Here is a 25,177-nt window from a genome sequence, read left to right on the forward strand (position 1 = left end):
AGGGTATATTAAAATTAAATTCCAAACATGTTATTTAATTTTACCAAAATAAAATAAATTTTCACTTGTCTTTGAAAAATTGACCTCAATAAAAACTAAATTGAACGCGGGGGGAATTCAAAGAAGTAATAAACAACAGAGAATACGTGTCTGTAAAACTTTGTATGGTTAATAGACCAAAAAGTCAGAAACAAATATTTTGGCCAAGAAACATAAGATAGCTCCGAAAACAGAAATCTTAAAAAAGTAAAAAATAAATAAATAACACTCGTTGGTCCATCCGTCCATGTCATCTTTTTTTTTATATATGTGGAAAATAAATAATTATATAGAACTGGAGTATAATATTACATAGATGGAAAATGACATTTTGCTTTCAAATTTCCCTTCCCAAAAAACAAAAATGCAAAGATGAATTTCATTTGTTTTTATAGTCATCAAAAAGAATTATTGTATGAGTGGGCGCCATGCATAAAAAAGGGTGACAGTAAGCCATTAACGTACGCCAGGTTGACAAGGATATGTCAAGTTAATTATACTATATACTAATAATTAATTTTAAAGAAGAAGAAAAAAAGAAAAAGACACCAATCTCATTACAATAAACCGAAAGACATAAACCCATTTCAAAGTTGCATGTTGGAAGTTTTAGCGAATAACATTACTTAAATAAGTCTCTATATCTTAATAAGAACCTTGTCCAGAAGTAGTAAAAAAATCAAAGAAGGGTTGGTTGAGTGGGGAAGCATGATCATGATCTTCATTGATATGATCAGGAGAAGCCGCAGCAGAAGGTGTATCAGTGGAACTATCAGCAGAAACTGAAGCCAGAGAAGGCACCTGGTCTGTTGTTGTTGTCGTTTTCCCTTCCAAAATGCCAGTTGGGTGCAGAGGGAAAAGATCCAACGTTTCTTGGTTACTGTAGTGAGAGTTACAGCAATCCGAGATTCTCTGTTGCATTTGATGCATGCCTGTGGGCACAACTTTCTCAGAGGGGCTCCTCCTAAAACCTACGGGTACAAGCACCTTTGGATGTGGGTGATAAAACCCAATTTCACCCTGTGCCTGAGGTATGTAATATGGGGCACACATGGCTGAAAACCAAAACCACAAATACCTTCAATTACCAAGATTGTATAATGATAAGGTTTAAAAATAACAAATAACTAAAGAAAGTGTTTGAAATAAAAGAAGAATTATATGTCTAAGTATACTGATGAAAAAATAAACTGCTGTCCGTCTAACATGATTGGGCTACGCAAAAGAGGAGACAGTGACTTTTAAGATGATTTGAGTTGTTTCTTAAGAAATTAAAAGGACCACGAAATACTTAGATCAATTGTTACACAATTGGTATGACTTACCAAAGTTTTGAGTTGAGTTTAAAAGTATAATATGAGTATTAAATATTTGAAAAGAAAATTTTATCATTCATTTTGAATAATAATATTTCTCATAAAAAGAATATATGTGATCTCATAAAAAAATGAAATTTTTTTACTTTTCTAAAGTAACGGTTGGTTTGAATGTCTTTTATTTTTTTAAAAAAATTAGGATGAAAATATATTTATTTGACACTTTAATGTAATTCTTTTTCAATTTTAAATCTTAAAAATAAAAATTATTTTCAGAAAAAAAATAGAAAATCAACACTCAAATCAACATTCACCTTGCATGTTTTAGTTTTATTACCTGACTAGCACACACATACCAAGCACATTTGCATGAAGAGACTAATAGGTAATTCAATAATCAAACAGTACCCAAAAGAAAGAAATTAAGAAGAGATCGATGAAGGCATAAACATTAAAAAAAATGAAGGCATATAATTTGCATATATACACTCTAATTAATTCATCAAATAGACAGCGAGTAAGGTTATATATAATGAATGAGTGTTGATAAAGGAATGAACGAACCATTTGGGCAAATTGGCGGAGAAAAGAATGGTTGAGGCGTATGAAGAAAGCGATTGAAGTAAGCGAAGGTTTCTTGCTTCTGCTTCTGTCTCTGCCTAGCTTTGTGGTTCTGAAACCAGTAGAAGACATTCTTTCCTTCGATGTGACCATACGCCCTAAGCCTAGCAGTTATCTGCTGTATCTCCTCAGCACTGGGAGTCTTTATTCCCTGCTTATACAAATTCTCTAGCATGCTTATTTGCTCTTTTGTAGGGTTCCACCGCGAACTACTCCCTGCAACCCCCCCATTTCCATTTACATTACTCCCTCCCATCTCCATCTCCATATCCAACTCCTCATCATTATTATTCCCACTCTCCATCACAATCCTATTATCAATGCCAATGCCACTGGAGTATTTGATTTTATTATTACTAGTAATTACTACTATGCTCTTACTATTATTCCCATGGCTTGTGAAGCACTCACTCTTTTTATAGAGTAGTAGATAGGTAGGGAGAAACAAAATGGTTGAGAGTTGATAGAGAGGATTAACATGCGTATTGTTTTTGGTGCAGAACATCTCTGAAAACATGGCGGTTAGCGGCACAGAGAGAGGCTAATTAGGTTTCGTCGTCTTCGTTCCAAGACGTGTAGAATTTCTTACGAGAAAGACAATAATAAATATTGCCCAAATGGCCCCCCACCCCCACTTCGTGCCATTGATTTTGGTGCACACATACTAGTAGATTTAAGATTAACGTTGATTTTTCTACTCTTTCCTAAGCCCATAATAGTCTTGTTATCTCGGGAATGACAGAAAGAGAGCGTAGTAACGTAGAAGGGCATAAATGTCATTGGGGAAAAAGACAGCCGGTTGGGTTGTAAGGTGTAGGTTAAGGCTAGGCTTTGGGAATTGAAGTGAGAGCAGATAGGCTCAGAGGAGAGAGAGAATTGAATCAATGGAAATGAATGAATGAGGTTGAAACGTCTAGCTTGCTTAGCTACCTTACCTAGCTAGCCAAGCGTCACTCAGAACGAGTAGTATGAAGGTGACTGTGTGAACTTCCAATGTTTTCAGTGGTCACAATATTACATTATCTTAATTATTCTAAAAACATGTGTATTCTCATTTCTCATGCCACTGTGTGTTCTCATGCCTTTATTTGTCTGCTACAGTAGTGGCCCAATTGGACCACCCTTCTTCACGCTTCAATTTGTAACATGCCCCAGTAGCTTGTGGTCCAATTTCATCTAGTATATATATATATATATTATTATTATTTTTCTCCCCTACAATCGGCATGACTTTGATTATGACCCCCCAAGAGGGGAAAAAGTGTCATGCATATGACTAACGTATATCAGTTAAAATATTAGTTTACATTGGGTAGTCGAGGATAACAGTTCTGGCGTGACTAGTTTTTTTTGTCATGTTGCATGTTACCAGCTAGGAGTAATAGTGGTTGATTAGCTGTTTATGTGTTTTATTTCTCTGTAACAACGCATATTCAACGTGATTACAGTGAGCACCGTATTGCTTTCCAGCATCACTGTTCTTTTTCCCATAAAAAAAAGAAGCAAAAATATATCAAATATATAGAACTAGAGCAGTAAAACTAAAAAGTACTCGTACAGCGTGGAAAATAACAGAAACTAGAGCAAAAGAAACATCAAGTGGGTGAACCTTCTAATATGTCAACATGTATATACATAGCCTTTCTCAACCTTTAGAAAAGAAAGTGAAACTACTGGCGAATTCAAATTATTGAAGAAACGAATATATATCAATGAGACAGTACTACTAGTACGTACACTATAACTTTTTTAAAAAGGATTATTTTTAAATTAGTAGTTAGTCAGGCAATTTTGTTTGCTTATCCAAAATATTTAATGCATAGTCTATAATAGTAGGAGTACTACTCTTGTTTTTAGCATATATTTTCTCTTCCTAGTTGAAATTTATGTGATTTTCGCTGGAGTAATTTGAAAATGATGAAACCCATTAAATTGAGAATGTAATTCAGTGAAATCCACGTGAACTTCAGTCAATATTTAAGTACAGTACAAAGGAGAAACGGAGCGTCAGAAAGTGGATTACGTTATGTGATTATGTTATATTAATTTTTCTTTCTTTTACGAGTCTTACGGTGTCAAAGAAATATCAATTTACGTTTAAGAATCGATATATTACCCGTATGTCAAAATCAACACAGAAGAGAGAACTGGGATCAGTATCTTTTTTTATTGAAGTTGATGACGAAAAGTAAGATTTGGAATATTTTAACATGCAACACTCTACGGTCTACAGTGCTACTACTCTATCTCATTTTTAGCTAATGCATGCTATTCCTAATTTCCTTCCTTATAATAACTAGAGTCTCTTATTATTATACATTTAACTATATTATATACTTCATCCTCTCTAATTATAAATTTTTTTAAAAAAATTGTTGGTTTCTTTTATAAAATTTTTTTAATTTTTAGATAGATTAATTATTTTTTATATATCTTTAATTAATTATTCTTTTTCTAAATATTAATGAGAAGCAATTAAATGTATAAAGAAATCAAATAAGGATAAATTTAAAATGATAATATAATTAATTGACAGATTTAAATTTAAAGTGATAAACTAAATTAAATAATTTTCTTAAAATATATAAATTAGTTTTAAAAAAATGTTATAATTGAGGACGGAGGGAGGATAATACCATGCACAGTCACTTACGACCAGGAATCGTTCTATAATCTCGATCAAAAGGCAAGAGCGAGGGGGGGAAAATATCGGTCTGCCTTGGAAAAGGTAAAATTTGCGTAAGATTTGATTTTATATATTTGGCGGAATGTTCTTGTTGCAAGATATACTAGTAAGTAAGCTAAAAAGTTGAAAACCAAATCCTTAAAAGAAGGAAAACAAAAAAGAAGAACAAGGCAAGGCTGCAGACACATATCCATTATCCAAAGCAGAAAAAGCAGGAGAAGAAACCTAGATGTAACCAGATAAAGAGTTCAAAGCTTGGAAGAATGCAACGGGTCGAAAAGGGTGGTGGTGGTGGTGGTGGTGCATGTGACGCGAGGAAGATGCGTGCTCAGATAGGTTACTCGAATTAAGCTGGCACTGGGTTTGGCGCATGCAGATAACGCAAACACCAAGTTGATGATATTGGACGTATGCGCCATAAATGTCCCTGCTGCCTCCTACTACCATATACGGTCAACTAAAATATATAGACCTGATAGCAGGGGTGAGGTGAGTGAGTGCTCATGCTAATTCAATTCACTGCCTTTTACGCTGACTATATTGTTGTAGTAGTATGTGATCACTGCTACCTCTGAATATATTCACTTGTGCTCTAACCATTGTATGTATGCTAACAAAGATATTGAATACATTCAACTAAATAAAATTAAAGAGTGACTATTATCATCTCTCTTTTTAAAAAAAAACAATGTTGTATTTTTTTAAGGATATTTCAAAAGGCAAAGTCTCACATGGTGTAGAATAATTTGTTAATTTCAAGTGTTTATATACTATATTGTTTTTAAGGCTTTTAATTAAAGTGATTAGTAAGATATGGGATTCTCTGTGCATGAGCTTGGACTTGTGGGTTTGCCATTATACAAATTTACAAGTGTTTAATGTGATAACGACCCTTGTAAATTTTTTCTTCCTAATGCATTTAGGATTGCCTATATACACCTCACAAAGCAACTATTCGTGATCTTTAACATATTTGGAGAAAAAAAACCATTGAGTATTTTCAAGCAAGTACTTGAATTTGAACACTTGTGCTTATTAATTAGTTTGGTGGGAAGAAAATATTTTTTTTTCAAAAATGCGGAGCAATCCTGGACCAAACAGAAGCAAGAACGTGGCTTGAATATTTCAATAAGAGTGATAACAAATATTATCATAAAAATAACTATATAAGTGAACCTCTCACCATTTTAACTCAAAATTTTAAAGTACGTAATTTATAGATTTTTCTTTGTTCAATTTTTTTATTTTTATTTGATATGAGATTTCACTCATACTTCTACTACAACATAATCGGAAATAGAGAGAAAATTATTGATTTTATTTTAGTTTTATTTTATGAATATAAAAGAAAAAGGGTTATGGTTAAGTAGTGGTATTATTTTGTTTGTTCCGGCACGTCGTGATCTGCAGAGAAAGAAAGGAAGATGAGTACAGAAAAGCCGCCACGTCTGAGTGGCATGCAGCCTGGCCTCGTGAAATGCAGAAGGCAGAAGCTAGCGGGGTAGTGAAGAGAATTGAAGCACCAATCCCTTCGCCGTGTTCTGCTGCTTTTGGACACGGAATTCGATGCAGTTTGGTGAAACCATGCATGCATGCTCCCCTGTGATTATGTAAACGGCAATTCAAGGTACACGACACAAACAATGATGTAGAATTCAAGATACCATGCATTGCTCGGTCCTAAGAATGATTGGGTCCAACCGTTAGATGACATGTGAAAATGACACTTACTATGTCTAATTTTTTTATTTTCATAAATTTATCCTTTAAAATGATTTGGATAATTATTTAATGACATTTTGTTTCAACAATCTGTTTACACACTCTATCTGTCTAGTTAGTGTGTGCATGGTAGCATAATTTTTGTTTGGCTGGTAAGGACAAAATGTGTTCTTTATACCCTAATTGTTGGTTTGCTAAATTAGATAATGATATGTAGATAGTTTTCAAAAAAATTTCAAAATATTTTTATTAAAAAAATATTTACTGTTTTAAACAAATTATTTAGACTGTTTAATTTATGAACTTGGTGATAAGATATAAAAAATTAAATTTTATCCTAAAAATAAATTTTTGAAAAGCCAGTTGATTCACACATGACAGAACTCATGATACGCGGAAAGTTGAATTGGGCCAATAATTTGACCGTGGACAATAATGCAAGGAAAATGTTAATTGTACCTACCGATTTAATAAATATACCTCCTTTTTCTTCTTTTTTTTTAAATATTTCTTAAATATCCTTCTAATTTATTTTCAATTTTAAATTATTCTCGTTGATTTTCTAAAACAAAATTGTGCTCACCCCCTTTCCTCTACCACTCATCCCCTCTTTTGCGGCTCAATAACTCACTCCACCTTCACAGCTCACCCCCTTGCACAAGTGATTTAAAAAATATGGGATGCATTGAATTCATCATCCTCGGTTATATTATCGTTGCTGCAAATGATGATCCATATATTTAAGCCTACAACATTCAATCTTACCTCCAAAACAATCCTCATCTCCCAATTGGAAAGTCTAGTTTCCCCGTTATCCTTCAAACACTCAAATTGCTTAGAGATTGTTTGCAGTGCAAGCATAGTGTACGTACTGGCAGAGTCAATCCCCACAGGTTGGTCAAAAGAGGAAATCACAATCTGAATTGGTTACCTTTGATTTGCTCCACCTCCAATCCCAAAAAATCAAATAAATTAAAAATCACAAAAGCAATGTTACTACTGTGCATACTCAATTTCATTAGCCCTGGTGGCTTTATTGATGGTGATGGTGTTTGTGCGCTTGTCTAAGTTGAGTACCTCATTTATGCTTGTATTTTGACTATGGGTGTTAGGAGAAGGGGGTTAAGTGGCTGAAATTGGAAATAAACTACAAGGATATTTTATGGAAATAAAAGGAAAAGGAAGGTATATTTATTAAATAGGGAAGGTATATTTAACATTTGCCTAATGCCAAGATATGGCCCATTCCAAATTAGTTTGCCCCACAAAGGATCTTTAGCCCAGTTTCCACTTTGAATTGATTCTCCTTTCTTGACCCTAAAAAGAATAATGTCCTTTTGATTTTCAGCCTCTATATTCTCCTTTAGTAAAACCTTTTGAGATTATCTCTCCCGGTGTTAAATCCCAAACCCTCTTTATAAATAATAAATTTCAAAATTAAAGTCAACATTATATTCAACTCTCTTTTCACTCCGAACATACGTTGGAAAAATCTCCTTTATTAATATTCACATTTTATGATGCCAACACGCACTGTTTTAAATGTAGTATTTTATAATTTTCACAACAGAAACTTATACACATGAATTGTTAATTTTACGAACTATTTGACACTGGCCCACTTAAGCCATGTTCTTATAAGTTCCTTGCGTAGTCTTCTATCTATGAGTTTATTCAGTTAAAAAAAAAATAAAAAATAAAAATCTGAGTCTATTTTGGGGCCTGGGGAAAAGGACTATTTTCTGGTTCTCCCCCAAAAAATAGATTTTCATCATTTTTTGACGTTTTTAAGTTATAATTGTGACACAATCTAGCAAGAGATGTTCAACTCTCCAAAATGGGAGAGCAACCCACTTCATAAGCAATTAAGCAAATATGGAGACGAAACAATCAATAGACCATATGAGCAACTTATATCATTGTTCAAGTTGAAACGGGGAAAAGTACATTAAAAAAACGAGAAAAGTAAAATCCAAATCCAAAACATAATGACAAAGACAGGTTATTATCTAAACTTCAAAAGGGTCTTCGCAAAATCAAGAACAACCCATGACAATTGCTCTGCTTAATCGACTTCCTCAATTTTGGGTCCAGCACCGCTTCCACTGCCAGCAGCAGGACCATCCTCATCCATGGCTCCACCCGCATCACCACCAGCTCCTTGGTACATCTTTGCTATGATGGGGTTACAAATGCTCTCCAACTCCTTCATCTTGTCCTCGAATTCGTCAGCTTCAGCAAGTTGGTTTCCATCGAGCCATTGGATAGCCTGCTCAATTGCATCCTCAATTTTCTTCTTATCATCAGCAGACAGCTTGGAAGCAATCTTATCATCTTTAATTGTGTTCCTCATGTTATAGGCGTAATTCTCCAATGTATTTTTGGCCTCCACTTTCTTCTTATGCTCCTCATCCTCAGCCTTGTACTTCTCAGCTTCCTGCACCATCTTCTCAATCTCCTCCTTAGAAAGCCTTCCTTTGTCGTTGGTAATTGTAATCTTGTTCTTCTGTCCAGTGGTTTTGTCCTCCGCAGACACGTTCAATATACCGTTGGCGTCAATGTCAAAGCAAACGGTGATCTGAGGAACACCTCTCGGAGCAGGAGGAATTCCAGATAACTCAAATTTGCCAAGCAAATTGTTATCACGAGTCCTCGTACGTTCACCTTCATAGACCTGAATCAACACACCAGGCTGGTTGTCGGAATAGGTCGAAAATACCTGCTCCTTCTTGGTGGGAATGGTTGTGTTTCTGGGAATCAACACAGTCATGACTCCTCCTGCGGTCTCCAACCCAAGGGAGAGAGGAGTAACATCCAACAACAGAAGATCCTGCACTTTCTCATTACCCTCGCCACTGAGAATGGCAGCCTGCACTGCTGCACCATAGGCAACAGCTTCATCTGGGTTAATGCTCTTGCAAAGCTCCTTTCCGTTGAAGAAGTCCTGCAACAACTGTTGAACCTTGGGAATCCTAGTAGAACCACCGACAAGAACAACATCATGGACGGTGCTCTTGTCCATCTTAGCATCCCGCAAACACTTCTCCACGGGCTCCATGCACTTCCTGAATAGGTCCATGTTAAGCTCTTCGAAACGGGCACGGGTGATGGTTGTGTAGAAGTCAATACCCTCATACAAGGAATCAATCTCAATGGTGGTTTGAGCAGTGGAAGAGAGAGTTCTCTTGGCCCTCTCACATGCTGTTCTCAACCTCCTCAATGCTCTGGCATTTCCACTAATATCCTTCTTGTTCTTCCTCTTGAATTCCTGAACAAAATGGTTCACCATTCTGTTATCAAAATCTTCACCTCCCAAGTGAGTATCACCAGCAGTGGCTTTCACTTCGAAAATACCCTCCTCAATGGTGAGAAGGGAGACATCAAAAGTCCCACCACCGAGGTCGAAGATGAGAACATTCTTCTCCCCAGAGCTAGTGGCCTTCTTGTCGAGTCCATAAGCAATGGCGGCCGCTGTAGGCTCGTTGATAATTCGCATCACGTTGAGCCCGGAAATGACACCAGCGTCCTTTGTAGCTTGACGCTGTGAGTCGTTGAAGTAAGCAGGGACGGTGACAACTGCATTCTTTATCGTCGATCCTAGATACGCCTCCGCGATCTCCTTCATCTTTATAAGAACCATGGAAGATATCTCTTCCGCCGAAAACTGCTTCTCATCCCCCTTGTAATTCACCACAATCATAGGCTTGTCAGCAGGGCCAGGAATAACCTTAAACGGCCACAGTTTCATGTCACTTTGTACCGATGCATCAGAAAAACGTCTTCCAATCAAACGCTTAGCATCTGCACGCGCCAAACCAAACCAACACAATCACCAATCGATTCACAATATAATCTCATAATCAAGAAAGCTTTCGCGCAGATTATTTAAGCAAGTGTCCATTTAATAAATTTATCATGCAAAACATATAAAACAATTCAATTAAGCAAGTACTTATTTAATAAACCACGCCAAAAACGACTCAACTAATTCAAATAAATACTAACTTGTTTATTAATAAACTCAAATCAAGAACAATTGAAAAAATATCACAAAGTAAGAAGTTAATAAACGTCTCACAAACGCTTACTAACACATGAAACAACTGTTTAAGTTCGCTACAATATTTTTTAATTAAAAAGAAAGAATCGTGAAAGATTAATACTGACCAGGGTTAGATTACAGATAATTGAAATTTATGATTATAAATCACGATGTGTAGACATCCAAAATCAGTGAAACAGAGAAAAAAAGCAGAGAATCAAGGTGATAGTGGACGATTTGAGAGTACTTACCAAAAACAGTGTTGATTGGGTTCATAGCGACCTGGTTCTTCGCCGCATCGCCGATCAACCGTTCTGTGTCGGTGAAAGCCACGTAGGATGGGGTAGTTCTGTTACCCTGGTCGTTGGCTATGATTTCAACACGATCGTGTTGCCACACGCCGACGCAAGAGTACGTCGTTCCCAAATCGATTCCGATAGCAGGACCCTCGCCTTTTCCAGCCATACTCTATCTCACAATCTTTTGTCCCTAACGAAATGAAAACTTGGAATTCTGAAGAAAGGAATCAGAAACTTACAGCAAAGCAATTTCTTGAACTGAATTGAAGAGAGGAAAGGGAAGCGGTGTGTTTTAAAGAACGTGTTTGAATTCTGGAAGGTTCGGAGCATGGGCTGTGAACCGTTGGATCAGTAAATTTGGACGGTAGATATATTTGTTTCTTAATGGAAAAAGCGAAGTGTTGCGTGGGGGGTGTGGGGTTTCTCCAACGTTCTCTAGGTGATTCGAGAATTTTCCGATTACGAATCCGCGGTGGCGTGGCACGCGTTGGAGCTCCACGCGCGTAGACTAGGATTTTTAACCGCTGACGAGGGGAAGTTGCTTTTTTTAGTTTATCTTTTTGGTATTGGATAGATTGTAATAGTGATTCTCCCGCGCTATTGGCTGGATTAATGACGTCGTCCGTGCGCTTTAGATAACTGACCAATTGGATTTCACTAACTCCGTGTAAAGCGCGTTAGTGGTTTTATATTTGGGTTTGTTTCTTGCCCGCTCAAAAAGCCTGTTTTATCTTTTTCAAAATTCACTCATTACTAATCAGTAATCACCCTGGTTTTTACGATTTTTTTTCTTTTCAATCCTTCTCTAGTTATGTTTTTCCTTTAAATTATATCTTGAACATATAAGATATCTCTTTTAATTTAATATTTTATAAATAAAAACAATTTAATCTTTTAAAAGTGAAAAAAGAAAATACTAAATAAAAATATATCTACTCTTATCTTTTCATATAAAATATGAAATTAAAAGATATCTTATGTTCAAGATATTTTTTATAAAATATTTTAATTTAATCTTTTAAAAGAGAAAGAAAAACACTATAGAATACACAACTAAAAAAATCAACGATTTATCTTTTCAAAATTCACTCGTTACAAATCAAATTGTCTTTTTTACAATTTTTTATCCTCCTCCGATATGATCTTTTTCTTTAAAATATATTTAACACACAGAATAGTCTAATTAAATATTTAGAAATAAATTACTAAATAAAAAACACTTATATAAATTAGAATATTTTTTTGAATGACTATAAACTAAGATACTTATATACCTTATTCTCTTCATTTTCTCGCATTTGATTTTCAATTTTGTTTTAAAAAAATTCTCACAAATAAATGTAAACTACGGTCCCTTATTCTCACAAATATATATATATATATATATATATATATATATATATATATATATTCCTTATTCGTTCTAAAAAACTTACCTCCTAATATTTCTCTAATTTAATTCTTATTTTAAATATTTTCCTTATTCTTTCCTCTCTTTTTTTTTGTTATTTAAACTAATGTGTTTCTCTCATCTCCAATTTCACAAAGATTTTCTTTAATTTCTACACGATTTAACGAAATTATAAATCTGATGCACCTTTCAATACTTGAAGTATATCATAATACCTCTTTTTCTAACACGATTAAACGGAATTACAAAGTGCATTGCATAACATATCTGGTGTGCTGTGTGGTTTAATGAAATGAGAGAGCGAGATAGTACCCAACAATGGTGTTAAGAGAATGACAGAGAACACATAAAAGGAACAACAACTTGGTTCTTTGATGTGCCATGAAAAAACTTGGATCTCTTAGAAACAAAACTTTAATTTTAGGGCTCTTCTATGCTCCTTAGAATCTCATTGGAATTGGAATAAAATATGAAGATTATGGTTTGGGATGAGAAATTAAATGTGTGTAGTGTAGTGTGTTTAAGGATTATTCAATTGTTTCTTATATTATGTGTGGTGCTTATAGAGTGGCTGATCTAAAAGTGATTTCACCAAGACTTGATCATAGAGTCAACAATACGTTTTGGCTTTACAATGTGTGTTTGCTTCGAAACTAGCAAGTCACAGTGAGCCTTTGATTGTTTTGAAATTGGTCAATCATAGGTTGAGTGTGGGTGTGGGGGAGGGGGGTCAAGAGTGAGGAAGTCGTAGGTGGGGGAGGTGAGGGACACAATGTGATGGCCCAGTGCGAAGGAACGACCATATAGGTGAAGAAAAAAAATCATATTTTGAAAATTAGACATTTAGTTAATGTCATCTTGACTAAGGGACTAAAAAAATATTTTTTGAATTTAATGAACTAAAAAAATATTTCAATTTGAAAGATTAAAAAACAAAAACTTCACATTTAATAAACTACAAATATATTTAAATCTAATATAGTAAAGGACAACAAATTTAAAAAGTATACTAAAGTTTATCAATATTTTAATGAATAAAGTTTAGTTTAGATTAAATGGGTATAATTAAGGACCATAATCTATATTAAGGTCCTATAAGAAAAATTTATGTTGAACACCTACCAACTTCAAGCTAACTCTGAGACTAATCAAATTATGGTTCCATTTTGGCCTTGTCTAACATATGATAAAAGTGATTTTAAAATGTTTTTTTTTTTAATTTTAAAATAAGCAAAATTCTAGTGTGAATCATGTAATGGGTGGTATGTAACGCCAACTACTTTTAGGATTACTAATTATTCCTACAAACTAACACAATATTTTTAGTGTGTTTTTTTCTCAATTATATGTTTTATGGAAAAATTTCTCAAAAGGTCACCCATCTTAAAGTTACTCTGAGCTAAGCATGTTTAATTATGGAATTCTTAAATGATGAGTTATCAAAAATATATGCATCTTGTTAATATTGGTAGTATCAATTAATTCTTTTGAGTCATTATCATCAACTTTACAGTTTCATGCTTATACAACCTCTACATCCCTCTCATTTGAGTGTGTATTCGATCCATTCACGTGACTCGCCCGTTAGAAGCTTGTCAGGAGTCGCTCCTTGTTCATACCACATCTTTTGTGCATCGACGACCATTCCTCGCCTTCGTCAATGTTCAAGATGTTACATGTCCACCAACTTTTGCTTAGTTAGTCCTTAAACCACATCGTATTAGGAGAGAGGTCGGCTCTAATGCCACTTGTAATGTCCCAGCTAGTTTTAGAATTACTAACTGTCCCTACAATCTAACATAAGACTTTTTAGTATGTTTTGTCCTTACTTGTGTTTTTTAGAAAAAATTTCTAGAATGACACCCATCCCAAAATTACTCAAAGTCAAATATGCTTGACTATAAAGTTCTTAAGTAATGGATTACCAAAAAGTATATACATTTTGTTGATATAAGTAGTACAAATTAATTCTTTTAAAGCAACATCAACTACACAGTCTCATACCCACACAATCTCTGGATCCCTCTCATTCGGGTGTGTATTCAATTCATTTGTGTATCCCTTTCACTATAAGCATACCAAGAGCCGCTTCTTATTCATGCCGCATTTCTTGTGCATCGACAACAACTCTTCTTCTTCATCAATGTCCAAGATGTTACATGGTGCATTTGTGAAACATCATACTAGTGTTAGATATAATTATATAACAATGAATTGATGTTTACATGAGACTTAGGGTTTGGATTTTTCCAATGACGAAGTAAAAGTCATATTTGTTTTTTTTTTAGTATGAGCAAATCCAAATACTTATGTATCAATCTAATCTTATGGACAAAAGAGATTAATATATTTATATATTTTTCGTCCATTTTGATCTTTTGATGATTTTGTACATTAATATAGAGTGTTTTAATATGATAATAAATATTATGTAATATATTTTTATCATATTTTAGATGAATTCTTTGATGAATTTGGTAAGTGATTAGGGCTGATTTAAAATAAAAATAATTTTCATAAAACAAGAAATATTTCATATATTAATAAAATATCACATTGACAAAAATTGTTCAACATATAACCTTTATTAAAAGTAATAATAATATATTTTCTTTAAAGTTTACTTTATACCTTCCTTACTATTGACTTACCCTGAAAATGAAACTGATAACTAGTATGAAAACTATTATTGTGACACTATATTCATATTCATGCTGTGCGCTACAGTGGGGAAAAATTGCCACCCATTTGCTGAAATTAATAAATATGCAATGACCATAGAACCCCTAATCTTGTGACGTGTCACTCTGTTGATGGCTGAACACCGAGAGGAAAATCTGGCTCTAGCCATCTTGCACCTTGTCCTTGCCTCGCAAAAAAATGGGGATAATTCGTAAAATATTCATTCCCTCATCTCTAATCCGTTATGAGAAGCTGAACCTTCCTCTGCACAATCTCCTTCAAAAAGCTTCTCATCCATGGCGAAAACGCTCATTTCGTCTCCATCGTTCATCGGCACGCCGCTCCCCTCGCTCCCTCGCCACCACCTCCCCCACCGCACCAGGTTTGTCACTACCAAAGTCCACGTCAGCCTCCATGAAATTCCCCCTATTCAATCCTTAAGCCACTCCATTGACTTCGCCGGAATCGTTACCAGAGCCGAAGGCCTTCTCTACACGCTCGCCGATGCCGCAGTTGCGGCGGACCCTGCGGTTGCAGCGGACACTGCGGCTTCCACCACCGATGCTGCCGTACAGAAGAGCGGAGGTTGGTTCGGCTTCATCTCCGAAGCTATGGAGTTCGTTCTCAAGGTAAACTTTTCATACTCCTGCTTCGTAGTTGTTAACTTCATATATATAAGGATTCTTTTGCATTTGCTAAGACTGAGCGAGTTTTGTGACGCGTCACGTGCGGAGCACGAGCTTCGAAATTCATCGAACTTGTTTTCTCGAGATCGTGTAGCTTGCTTTAGATGTTCTTAAGAATTAAGATACTCTTCGTCGTTGATTTTGAAGTAAGGTCATGTCTGGATAAACTTTTAAATAAGAAGAAAATAGAAGGTAATGTACTAACATGAATTAAGCTTCTTCCAGAAGTTCAATTTAATTTATACATAAGCTAAAATCAGCTTTTGGAGAAGCTAAACGAGTGAGTTTCTATAATTTAACTTATGCATAAGCTTGATTTTAATTGAAGTTGCTTAATTCATTTTACTTTATTATTCTCGTGTAAGTGTTTATTTAAATAGGACTGAAGTTTCTAGAGCGATGTTTGGATAAACTTCTAGGGAAGGAAATAAGAATTAACTTCTCAAGTTAAAATCAACTTATACACTTCAGTTCAATTTTTAGAGAAGTTATATAAAAGAACTTTTATAATAGTTAAATGCATTAGTTGATTTAGTTTATGTGAGAAATTCAATTGTTTTACCTTTTTATATTATTCTGCTATAAATTCTTATTGTTTAATTCTTGGCAACTTCTGTTTGCGGGGGAAGTGTTCAGTGTTCGCTTTTCAGCTGTGAATTCAATTGATAAAAGATTTCGTGCTGTTATCTATTCTTTGTCATATGGAAAGCTATACTTGGAATCAGAAAAAGCAGTGCTATTTGTTTACAATGTTTTTCACTTTTCTAATTTCGACAAAACAGTTCACGAATTACCCAATGCACTTGGCCTGGTCCTTTGTTTTACACTTAATATGTAATTTATAAAAATTAAAAAAAAGCTACCTAACTAATATGAGCACACTTATTCCTTTTTTTTATAATCAATTTTGGAGAATTTATCATTTTCTAATACGAAATGTTTGCTTGATTTTATTCAGGTACATGTGTTTTTTATGTTATGTTATTGTTATTGTTTGTTTTCAGGTGTTGAAGGATGGTCTTTCTGCCGTGCATGTCCCTTATGCATATGGATTTGCTATCATATTGCTCACTGTTATAGTTAAGGCAGCGACGCTTCCCCTGACAAAGCAACAGGTTGGTACAAATTATGTCAATTTCTAGAGCCAAAGAAAGCATGACAAATTTGCAAATTTACTGAAACCTTTAAATTATGTAATTCACTTTGTTTGAAACAGTTTTTTTACGTCACACTGGAGTAATTGGAATATTTTGTTCTTCAAAGCCTGACATTACATACACCATCAAAACATTTTGAACTTTGAACTTGCAATTATTTTATATATGAATTTGAACTCTCAATTAGCACATGTGCTTCACTTGACTACACGAAGTGCTGATTGTAATATAATGTATGTATACAGGTTGAATCTACATTGGCTATGCAAAATCTTCAACCAAAAATTAAGGCCATTCAAGATAGATATGCTGGCAATCAAGTGAGGGATGTTGTTGGTTATTAAGCATTCAGTTTGATGTCGAGTAAATATTGATTTTGTTGTACGTTAAAACAAAAGCATTGTTCTTTCTAAACTATTCATTTTGTTGCCCTCTTTTTAAGGAAAGAATACAACTTGAGACGTCAAGGCTATATCGGCAGGCTGGGGTTAACCCACTGGCAGGTACTTGTCTTTATTTTGTTGTTTTCTTCGTCTTAAACAACAGTTCTGTATAATAATCCCTTGACACATGAAGCTAATAAACACCGGTCCTATGGAATAATTATGAAGTTAATAGAACTTGTACAATCATCCATCATAACAACTGCAACACCTTAAAATCCTTTTTCTGAAATATTGCTTTAAAATCGTATGAATAATAAATATTATGGAATACACGTTATTAAATCTAGTTTCTATTTGAGAAAAGAATGAACATGTATACATATATATGTTGCACATATATTATAATTAAAATGCTCATGAATAAAGGATATTGTAAAAACATATTTTCTATTTAAAAAAACTATTTCGAAAGTTATTGTCATTTTTCTTCTACCTTTACACAATGCTATAAAAAAATACAGTTTATAAAGAATTATCTTGCACAAAACTAAATATTGATAACTGAAAGAAATATGTAATTGTACATAATGATCCTATGTGGCCCTTAAGATATAACCATAGATGTATTGAAGTCATTACAACTATTAACAAGAAAATAAAATATTCATCACCCCTCAAAATATTACATAGTGTCACCATAAGGTTTAATAAGTATCACGACATTGTGTATACAAATCTTCTCACCCCTAAATATACATCAAAAGGGAAAATAATCATACACTTAGAGCAGTCACTACCCAAGACCCACGAGCTACCTAGGGCGAAGTCATATCTTCAGAAGGATTGCTTTCGTCTCCCGGGGAATCTCATTCCTCATCATATGAAATCATATTTCTCTCGAATATCTTCTCATTGCAAACATCCCGGTAGAAAGCGATCTTGGACGGCATGAGATCCTCATCGTTGCTAAAATCTCCCACATCCTCGTGGACTTCAAGGTTATATCCCAACAATCTAGTAGGTCCCCATTGGCATCATCCCCGATGAATTGTTGCGAAAATCACAGTGAGTTGTCCGGCCACACAAATCCTAAGTAAGCATAGTAGGAAATAATATGGTTGATATCATTTTGAGGGGTACGCTCAAACGGGAAGTGGTATGTAGCATTTGTCTCTATAGTGATCAGTGGCACATGGGACTCATCTAGCAGCAAAACGTGGCACTGGATGTATCCAAAATATGCGTGAAAGCACGTCTCTTCCTCCATTGTGTAATTGTAGCGGTAGCTACTGATCCATATGAGCATCCTCCGCTGATGCTCCATGGCCTCTTCTAAAATTGATGGTTGCAAAGGTGAGTCCTCCGCTCCTCAAATGCCACAAACATGTAATAACAAAACAAAATTTAAAACATACAATCTATCTAACCACTGTGTGTGATTATCTAAACAAACAACACTCTCGCGTCCTAAGTCTATAACTATCACACTTAATTCACAATAGGACCCAATCATTGCCATCAATCCTACTAGGTCTTGATGATGGTCTTACAAAAATCATGTGGATGACAGTTGGGAGTGATCGTTACATATGGATACATCGTACACCAATCCTTCATTTCCCAACTCAAAAAGCATAGTCTCGGAGTCCGTCAGGAGTAATAAAGTGAGGTCTGTGAGTTACCCGTGCCAAATAAGTTCACCAAATGTCGGGTACTCATTACTCGCTAATTCCCCTAGCTTCTTTGAACCTCGTCACCCACTACACTCCAGTGTATCTCTGTCCATCATCCACCTCCTCAATGTAACGTAACCTCACCTTCTCACAGAAGGAAATAGAACCATTGGTTCCTTACTCTTTGTCCAGTCCTCTTGAATCTTGCCACTGCATCGCATGCGCAGTCCTTGAACCACTTATATCAATGAATGCATACAAACAAACAAACAAGAAAGAGAGACGAGGCTTAGACCTACATACTACTCTCAGGGAACTACATACTACTGATCATGATTTGTTAAGTGATATAAATCACTTGTCATACGAACAAATGGACAACACAACGGCTATAAGTATAGCTATCTAACCAAACATAAACAATTTGTCAAGGGTCAAACACCCCCGGACCCAAACTATAGCGTACAGATAAAAAATGACAATATGCAAACATATATATACTAGAAAATAAATTTGCATCTCGCAGATATAAATGTCAGAGTTCACACTCTGCCAGTCTTATCATTCAATAATCATAATAAAATATAGACATACATTTCAATAATTTTATCAGTAGAGAATTATCACAATTTCAAAACATGTATTAGTCATCAAATCTTGCATGTATCTCAACAATACAATAGTAAATAAATCAACAGTTCCAGAAAATAAATAATTCTAAGATAATTTATACGGAGGCATGGATTCCAAAGTTAGACTATCTACTATCTAAAATCCCTTCGTCACTCGATTTTTCAAAGTTTTGCTCCTAACTTATCTTTAGCACTCTCAATGCTCCAGGAGTTGGATTTTCACAAATTTTATATGTTACCTTACATTTTCAAACCTAAAAAACTCATTTTTGAGGTCAAAACTTTAATGAAAACAGCCCATATTGCTATAATTCTCAGTCCAAATTCGTAACAAATTTTTTCATTTTACTAAAGGTCATTAAACTTATTTTATTTATAACTTTTGATAGGAAACTCCAATTTAAGTGAAATTTAAGGCTAACTCTATGTTTTAACATACAAATAACTTATTTTTGGCATCAAAACTCAAGGAAAATAGTTCAACACATAGGTTCAAGACATGACAGCAAGCTCAAAAATTTCAAAGCAACATGTTCAAGGAAGTTCAACAACAAGCATATGGTTCAAGATTTGGAGAGATCCCCTTACCTCTTGTAGTTTTCACGAAATTTAGAAGGAAGAATAAAGGAGTTTAGATTTAAGTTTTCAACCTTCAAGAGTGCAAAATAAGGTTTTGAAACTACAAATGATAATAGAGCAAGAAAATGAAGTGAAAATCAAGCTTAGAGTTCAAAATGAAAGTCACTTACCTAAGCTCGATGGAAGAAGGGGCTCAAGAACACTTGGTAAAACTTGGAAGAAGAAGAAAAATATGGTCTCCGCTTTCTCTAAAAGCTTCAACAAAATGGGAGAACTGACATAGACTTTGGCTTTTAAAAATAACACTTATTGTAGGTGAAATGCTTGGACCAATAGGATTGCAAGACCTTATCCTTATCTTCTTAATCTAAGTACTTTGAATGATCGTTAATATAACTAATTGGCAACTTGGACAGTCCTTGATGTACTCTCCACGAGCTCAGTCATGCCTTGTATAACTTTTTGCACTTTTCCAAAACTAACTATAAAAGGATAAAGTAGAGTTTTGCCAAAAATGGTAAAAATTGTTTTTGCTAAAACTAATAAATCTTATCTTAATCTTCTAGATAATGTGCTAATCTCCCTTGGGATACGTGTACTTAGAGTGAATCTTGCATAGAGTCCACTCACAAAGCGACAAATTACACTACGACTCAATGCACAGTGTAATTCTTTCCCAGATGAAAATCTAGTTTAGTGAGTTTCTATTTCTCTGTCTAGCTTTACTAAATCAATCAAAAATACACACACACACACACACATACATATACACATATATAGCACGAAATTCTATGATTAAAAACATATAACTACTGAAATTAAATTCATACATGCACAGATGACACAACACAGAGTTTTCTCTGTCAGTTTGAGTTGTAGTTTTTTAGAGTATTACAACTTTAACTTATTTTAATTATTTTACATCATATAATTAGACACTTTAATTAGTCACCAACTAATTAAACTAAAATTCTATTTTTAAACTAGTTATATAGTCATTTACGAAAATATCCTCCACTTTAAACTCTTATGACTTAATTACCCCTTTTCTAATTTTATTGAATCTAGATCACCATTAATCAACCGTAGTTATCCCCACTTAATTTTTAAATTTACTTACATTAATTACTAATTTTCTTTCAAGCTTTTAATTCTATTTCTAGACCAAAATCCAATTATTAACATCTAGGTCATTAATGAGTTGACCATTATTTGATCAGAGAATTTTCTCTAAGTTATCCTTATTCCTTCTAGACTTTAGCTTAAAAGTTTAAGAGTTTAATGATGCCTAGATATCCTATGGTAATATCTCATTTTTTTTACCATTTCAATAGTCTAAAAACATTACCCTATCATACAACAAAGCAACAACACTATCTATCACACACATGGAAAATTGGGATGTTACAGTAACTCAACTGTGCTTGTGTACAATGACCCAAAAAAATACAGTTTCGAAGTAATGGTTCTTATATCAATTGTATTTATTTAATTTTATTTTGTTCATCCATATTTCCCCGACCTTTCTTTTAATTATTAGCAATATTATGTTAGTTTGATTTTGTACATATTCTATTCATCTACTGACATATAGTCTCGACTTCTACTGTACTGTCATCAATTTTTATAGGTTGTTTACCAACTTTGGCTACAATTCCAGTCTGGATTGGTCTCTACCAAGCTTTATCAAATGTGGCAAATGAGGTAATAATTAATTATATAAACTTTTATCATTTGAGCGGAGATTTTGATGGACAAATTACACACAGAAAATATGATTTTTTGTTAATTATGGAAAATCTTTAATTTGAAGGGACTGCTAACCGAAGGTTTTCTTTGGATCCCCTCTTTGGGTGGTCCTACTACCATTGCTGCTAGACAAAGTGGAGCTGGAATCTCTTGGCTTTTTCCATTTGTGGTAAGAAAGATATCTTTTGCTACATAGGTGAAATAATAAGTTGTAGTTGGACTTTTCGCCCCTAATCCTGTGAGTCTGGCATTATGATCTTTAGAAGTAGACTGTTTACTCTGTATTGTTGGAATGAAGTTATGGATGGAATGTTCACAGTTTACTTGCTGCAGTCATGTTCCAAGAGGAAATAAATGGAAAACTTCGTAAATTGATTTTGTACTTTAAATCATTATACAGTATCATAACAAACATCTGTTATGCAGGACGGACATCCACCTTTGGGTTGGCAAGATACTGCAGCATATCTTGTTTTACCTATTCTTCTTGTCGTTTCTCAATACGTTTCAATGGAAATCATGAAACCACCTCAGGTAAACACATCAGTTCTCCTCTGTTTCTTTTTCTTTTTTTGGTGTTAACAAACTAAATGACTTCTTTTGACAGACAGATCCTTCTCAAAAGAATCAACTTCTTATTTTAAAGTTTCTTCCACTCATGATTGGCTACTTCTCATTATCTGTCCCATCTGGACTAACAATTTACTGGTTAGTTTTTCAGAAACTATATTAATACCATCCTTTCTAGCCAATAAATTCTTATTTTTTATGATTTTGCTATAACTTCAAACATTCTTTGCTTTATTATTGGTTACTAATATAAAATGTATTTATCTTCTACACTATCTAGGCAAGTCCAATTTGGTCAGAAAACTCCCGTAATGGTATCTATACAACTCTTCTTTATTTCAGAAACCATTTCCTTGATATGCCTGCCTAATGTGGGCAACAAAAACATACAAAGAACAAATGCACGAGAGCTAAAATTCTTCTTTCTTATTGAAACAATAGCATGTTCATCAAGTGAATGCTTTCTCATGATTAAATTTTTTTATTAAGAGATGGTTTTGATTTTTGACAACATTGATTGTGTGCTAGAGCCTAGGGGAAATAAAAGAAACAATTTCATTGCTGCCTGATTTTCTATTTCTTTTACTAGGTTTATAAACAATGTCCTGAGCACAGCTCAACAAGTATGGTTGCGAAAATTGGGAGGTGCAAAGCCTGTTGTGAATGAAAATGCTGGTGGGATTATTACTGCAGGACGTGCTAAAAGATCAGATTCGCAGCTAGCAAGGAATGGTGAAAGGTCAGTTTTTTCTAGTACAAGTTGCAGAGTTTCAACTCCTCTTGGATAACAAATTGGTGATCTACAGGTTTAAGCAGTTAAAGGAAGAGGAAAAGAAGAAAAAGGTAAGCAAGGCACTGCCAGTGGAAGAAGTTCAGTCACTGGCTTCTGTTTCTGCTTCTGATGATGGCTCAGATACAGAAAGTGACAATAAGGTAAGTATTAACTTGTGGAATTTCTTGCTTAGAAAATTTATGTGATATAGCTGTCTGTTTGAGAGGAAAGAAGAATTAAGGAAAAAGAAAAATCTCCACATTAACATTATTTGATATTGCACAGAAATCTTTTTTATAAATTCAATGTATACATTACAAAGAACAATGTCTGACTAGCCTTAATTTCCAATCACTTCTAAGATGAAACATCTAGTAAATTTGCCTGCATCAGCATGCATGAAAAAATAATTGTGTCCAGCCATAGATTGAATGTTCTAAATTTTCTTTCCCTATTGCAATTTTGTGTTTCACATGCTCATTGTTGGGAATGTATATATAATAATAAAGTGACAACCAATGACGTTAACTTCAGAAAGTAAAGTTAGTCATTTAATGGGCATTCTACCCAACTTTCTAGCAGGTATAGGGTAGTTAAGGGTGTTGGGCTAATTTGAAATGGGCAAGGATCAAAACAAATGGAGACACAGTTGGAGGATGAGAAAGTGGAAGTTGAGCAACATATAAGTGGCAAACACTCATATACCTAATGCCCTTGAGCTTTTGGGTTTTACATGATTTTTAGTCTGCTTATATGATTCTTAGCCCATTGTCAAATATCTTCTCAGGGTTTTCAGCTCCCCTCACTAACAATACCATATCCCTTGCTCGGTATTTAAAGCCTTGCTACCATGACATAATGAGTGGAGATTAAATCATAAATGATTTCAAACCAAGAGAAATGTTAGCAACACACTATTTTGATCTCACTATCTAATATTAGTTACAATTTATTGAAAATCACAAATTTTGGTGAATCTTGCTTCTTATTTAATTATTATCCTAATTTTGTAGTTTTGAATAAATTTTAACCAATAGAAAAATTATGTGTTAGACATAGTGTGTTAGAGGGTGTTGTTAGCATTTCTCTTTGAACCAAATATTTTAACTGCTGAAAACCGATACCGTGGATAGATATGTCTGCCTTTTAAAGAGAAGCCCGACCTTCAAATTATATTTCCTATAGCTCACAAATTGAAAGGAGGTGTCTTTTTGTCTTGTTTTACTGCTAACAAAGTGGAAGGTAACTAGAGCAGAACTTTCTGAAGGAATGTTCTCTTTGTTATTTCTCCCCTTCTCTTCTAACCACCTGTCGTCCCATACTGTCCTTATTTTTGTTTTTTATTTTATTTTTTAAAAGAAAATTGCTGTGACTTTGTTATATTTTATTGTTTTAAGATTGTTTGGGATTTTCATTCTTTTAGATAAAATTCCCGATGCTAAGTTACCTTGTTACAGGGACAGGAAGATGCAGAAGAAGCATACGCTTCTAAAGTTGGCGAAGAGGTTCAAAATTATTCTAGGGAAAGAAGAAGCAAGCGTTCGAAGCGGAAGCGTGCTGTATAAAGGACCGCATACGATTAGTTTATAGTGAGTTTTGTATATCTCAGATTATAGCATTTTTGGGTTGGCTATTAATTAAATATATGTATCTATACTCGGCAAAATATCTTTGTTAAGTTCCACATGTTAGCTAAAGCAATTTGTCTTGTGACTTTTAATTTCATTAAGATGTACCCCCCCTTAAAACTAGGAGTATAAAAACTTCTACTCCCTCCTTTCCAAAATAATAATTAGTTTTAGCTTTTTTTTTCTTTCTATAAATAGTCTTTTTTTTTTAAGTTATTTTTCTAACAATATCCCAAGACACGATTAAGAAGATAAATTAATATATACATTGAAAAGAAACATCAACCATAAAAATAAGTTGGTGGATAGTAGGGTAATTTAAGATAAAATTAGTTGAAAAATTAAGAATATTTTTTTTCTTCTAAATTTACATCAATGATTATTTTTTAATCAGTGTGTCTTAACCTTAAAGGATTATTATTTTGGAATGGATGGAATATTAGAGAGACACAGCAGGTTCCTAACAGCACAATAATGTTCTCTATGAAAATGATTTTGAATGGAATTTGAATTGGCTGATAGTAGTT

General features: G+C 34.1%; 3 protein-coding genes across 3 annotated transcripts; 1 reads left to right on the forward strand and 2 right to left on the reverse strand.

The window, feature by feature from the left end:
• Positions 1-571: 571 nt before the first annotated feature.
• LOC114379632 (WUSCHEL-related homeobox 2-like) lies at positions 572-3,082 on the reverse strand. Its single transcript, XM_028338319.1, has 2 exons — positions 1,920-3,082; positions 572-1,094 (listed from the first exon to the last, which is right to left on the reverse strand). Exons 1-2 carry the CDS (start codon positions 2,491-2,493, stop codon positions 685-687), a joined length of 984 nt encoding a protein of 327 aa, XP_028194120.1. The 5' UTR covers positions 2,494-3,082; the 3' UTR covers positions 572-684.
• Positions 3,083-8,263: 5,181 nt separating this feature from the next.
• Positions 8,264-11,009, reverse strand: LOC114380397 (heat shock cognate 70 kDa protein 2). The gene is made up of 2 exons (XM_028339424.1): positions 10,678-11,009; positions 8,264-10,185 (listed from the first exon to the last, which is right to left on the reverse strand). Exons 1-2 carry the CDS (start codon positions 10,889-10,891, stop codon positions 8,450-8,452), a joined length of 1,950 nt encoding a protein of 649 aa, XP_028195225.1. The 5' UTR covers positions 10,892-11,009; the 3' UTR covers positions 8,264-8,449.
• A 4,004-nt stretch (positions 11,010-15,013) lies between these two features.
• LOC114379962 (inner membrane protein PPF-1, chloroplastic-like) lies at positions 15,014-24,828 on the forward strand. The gene is made up of 11 exons (XM_028338820.1): positions 15,014-15,447; positions 16,509-16,619; positions 16,907-16,981; positions 17,104-17,164; positions 21,562-21,635; positions 21,745-21,849; positions 22,107-22,214; positions 22,288-22,388; positions 22,840-22,989; positions 23,057-23,183; positions 24,480-24,828. The coding sequence occupies exons 1-11, from the start codon at positions 15,115-15,117 to the stop codon at positions 24,585-24,587; spliced, it is 1,353 nt and encodes a 450-aa protein (XP_028194621.1). The 5' UTR covers positions 15,014-15,114; the 3' UTR covers positions 24,588-24,828.
• Positions 24,829-25,177: the final 349 nt, after the last annotated feature.

Source organism: Glycine soja, chromosome 12 (genome assembly GCF_004193775.1).
Source record: "Glycine soja cultivar W05 chromosome 12, ASM419377v2, whole genome shotgun sequence".
Lineage (NCBI taxonomy): Eukaryota > Viridiplantae > Streptophyta > Magnoliopsida > Fabales > Fabaceae > Glycine > Glycine soja.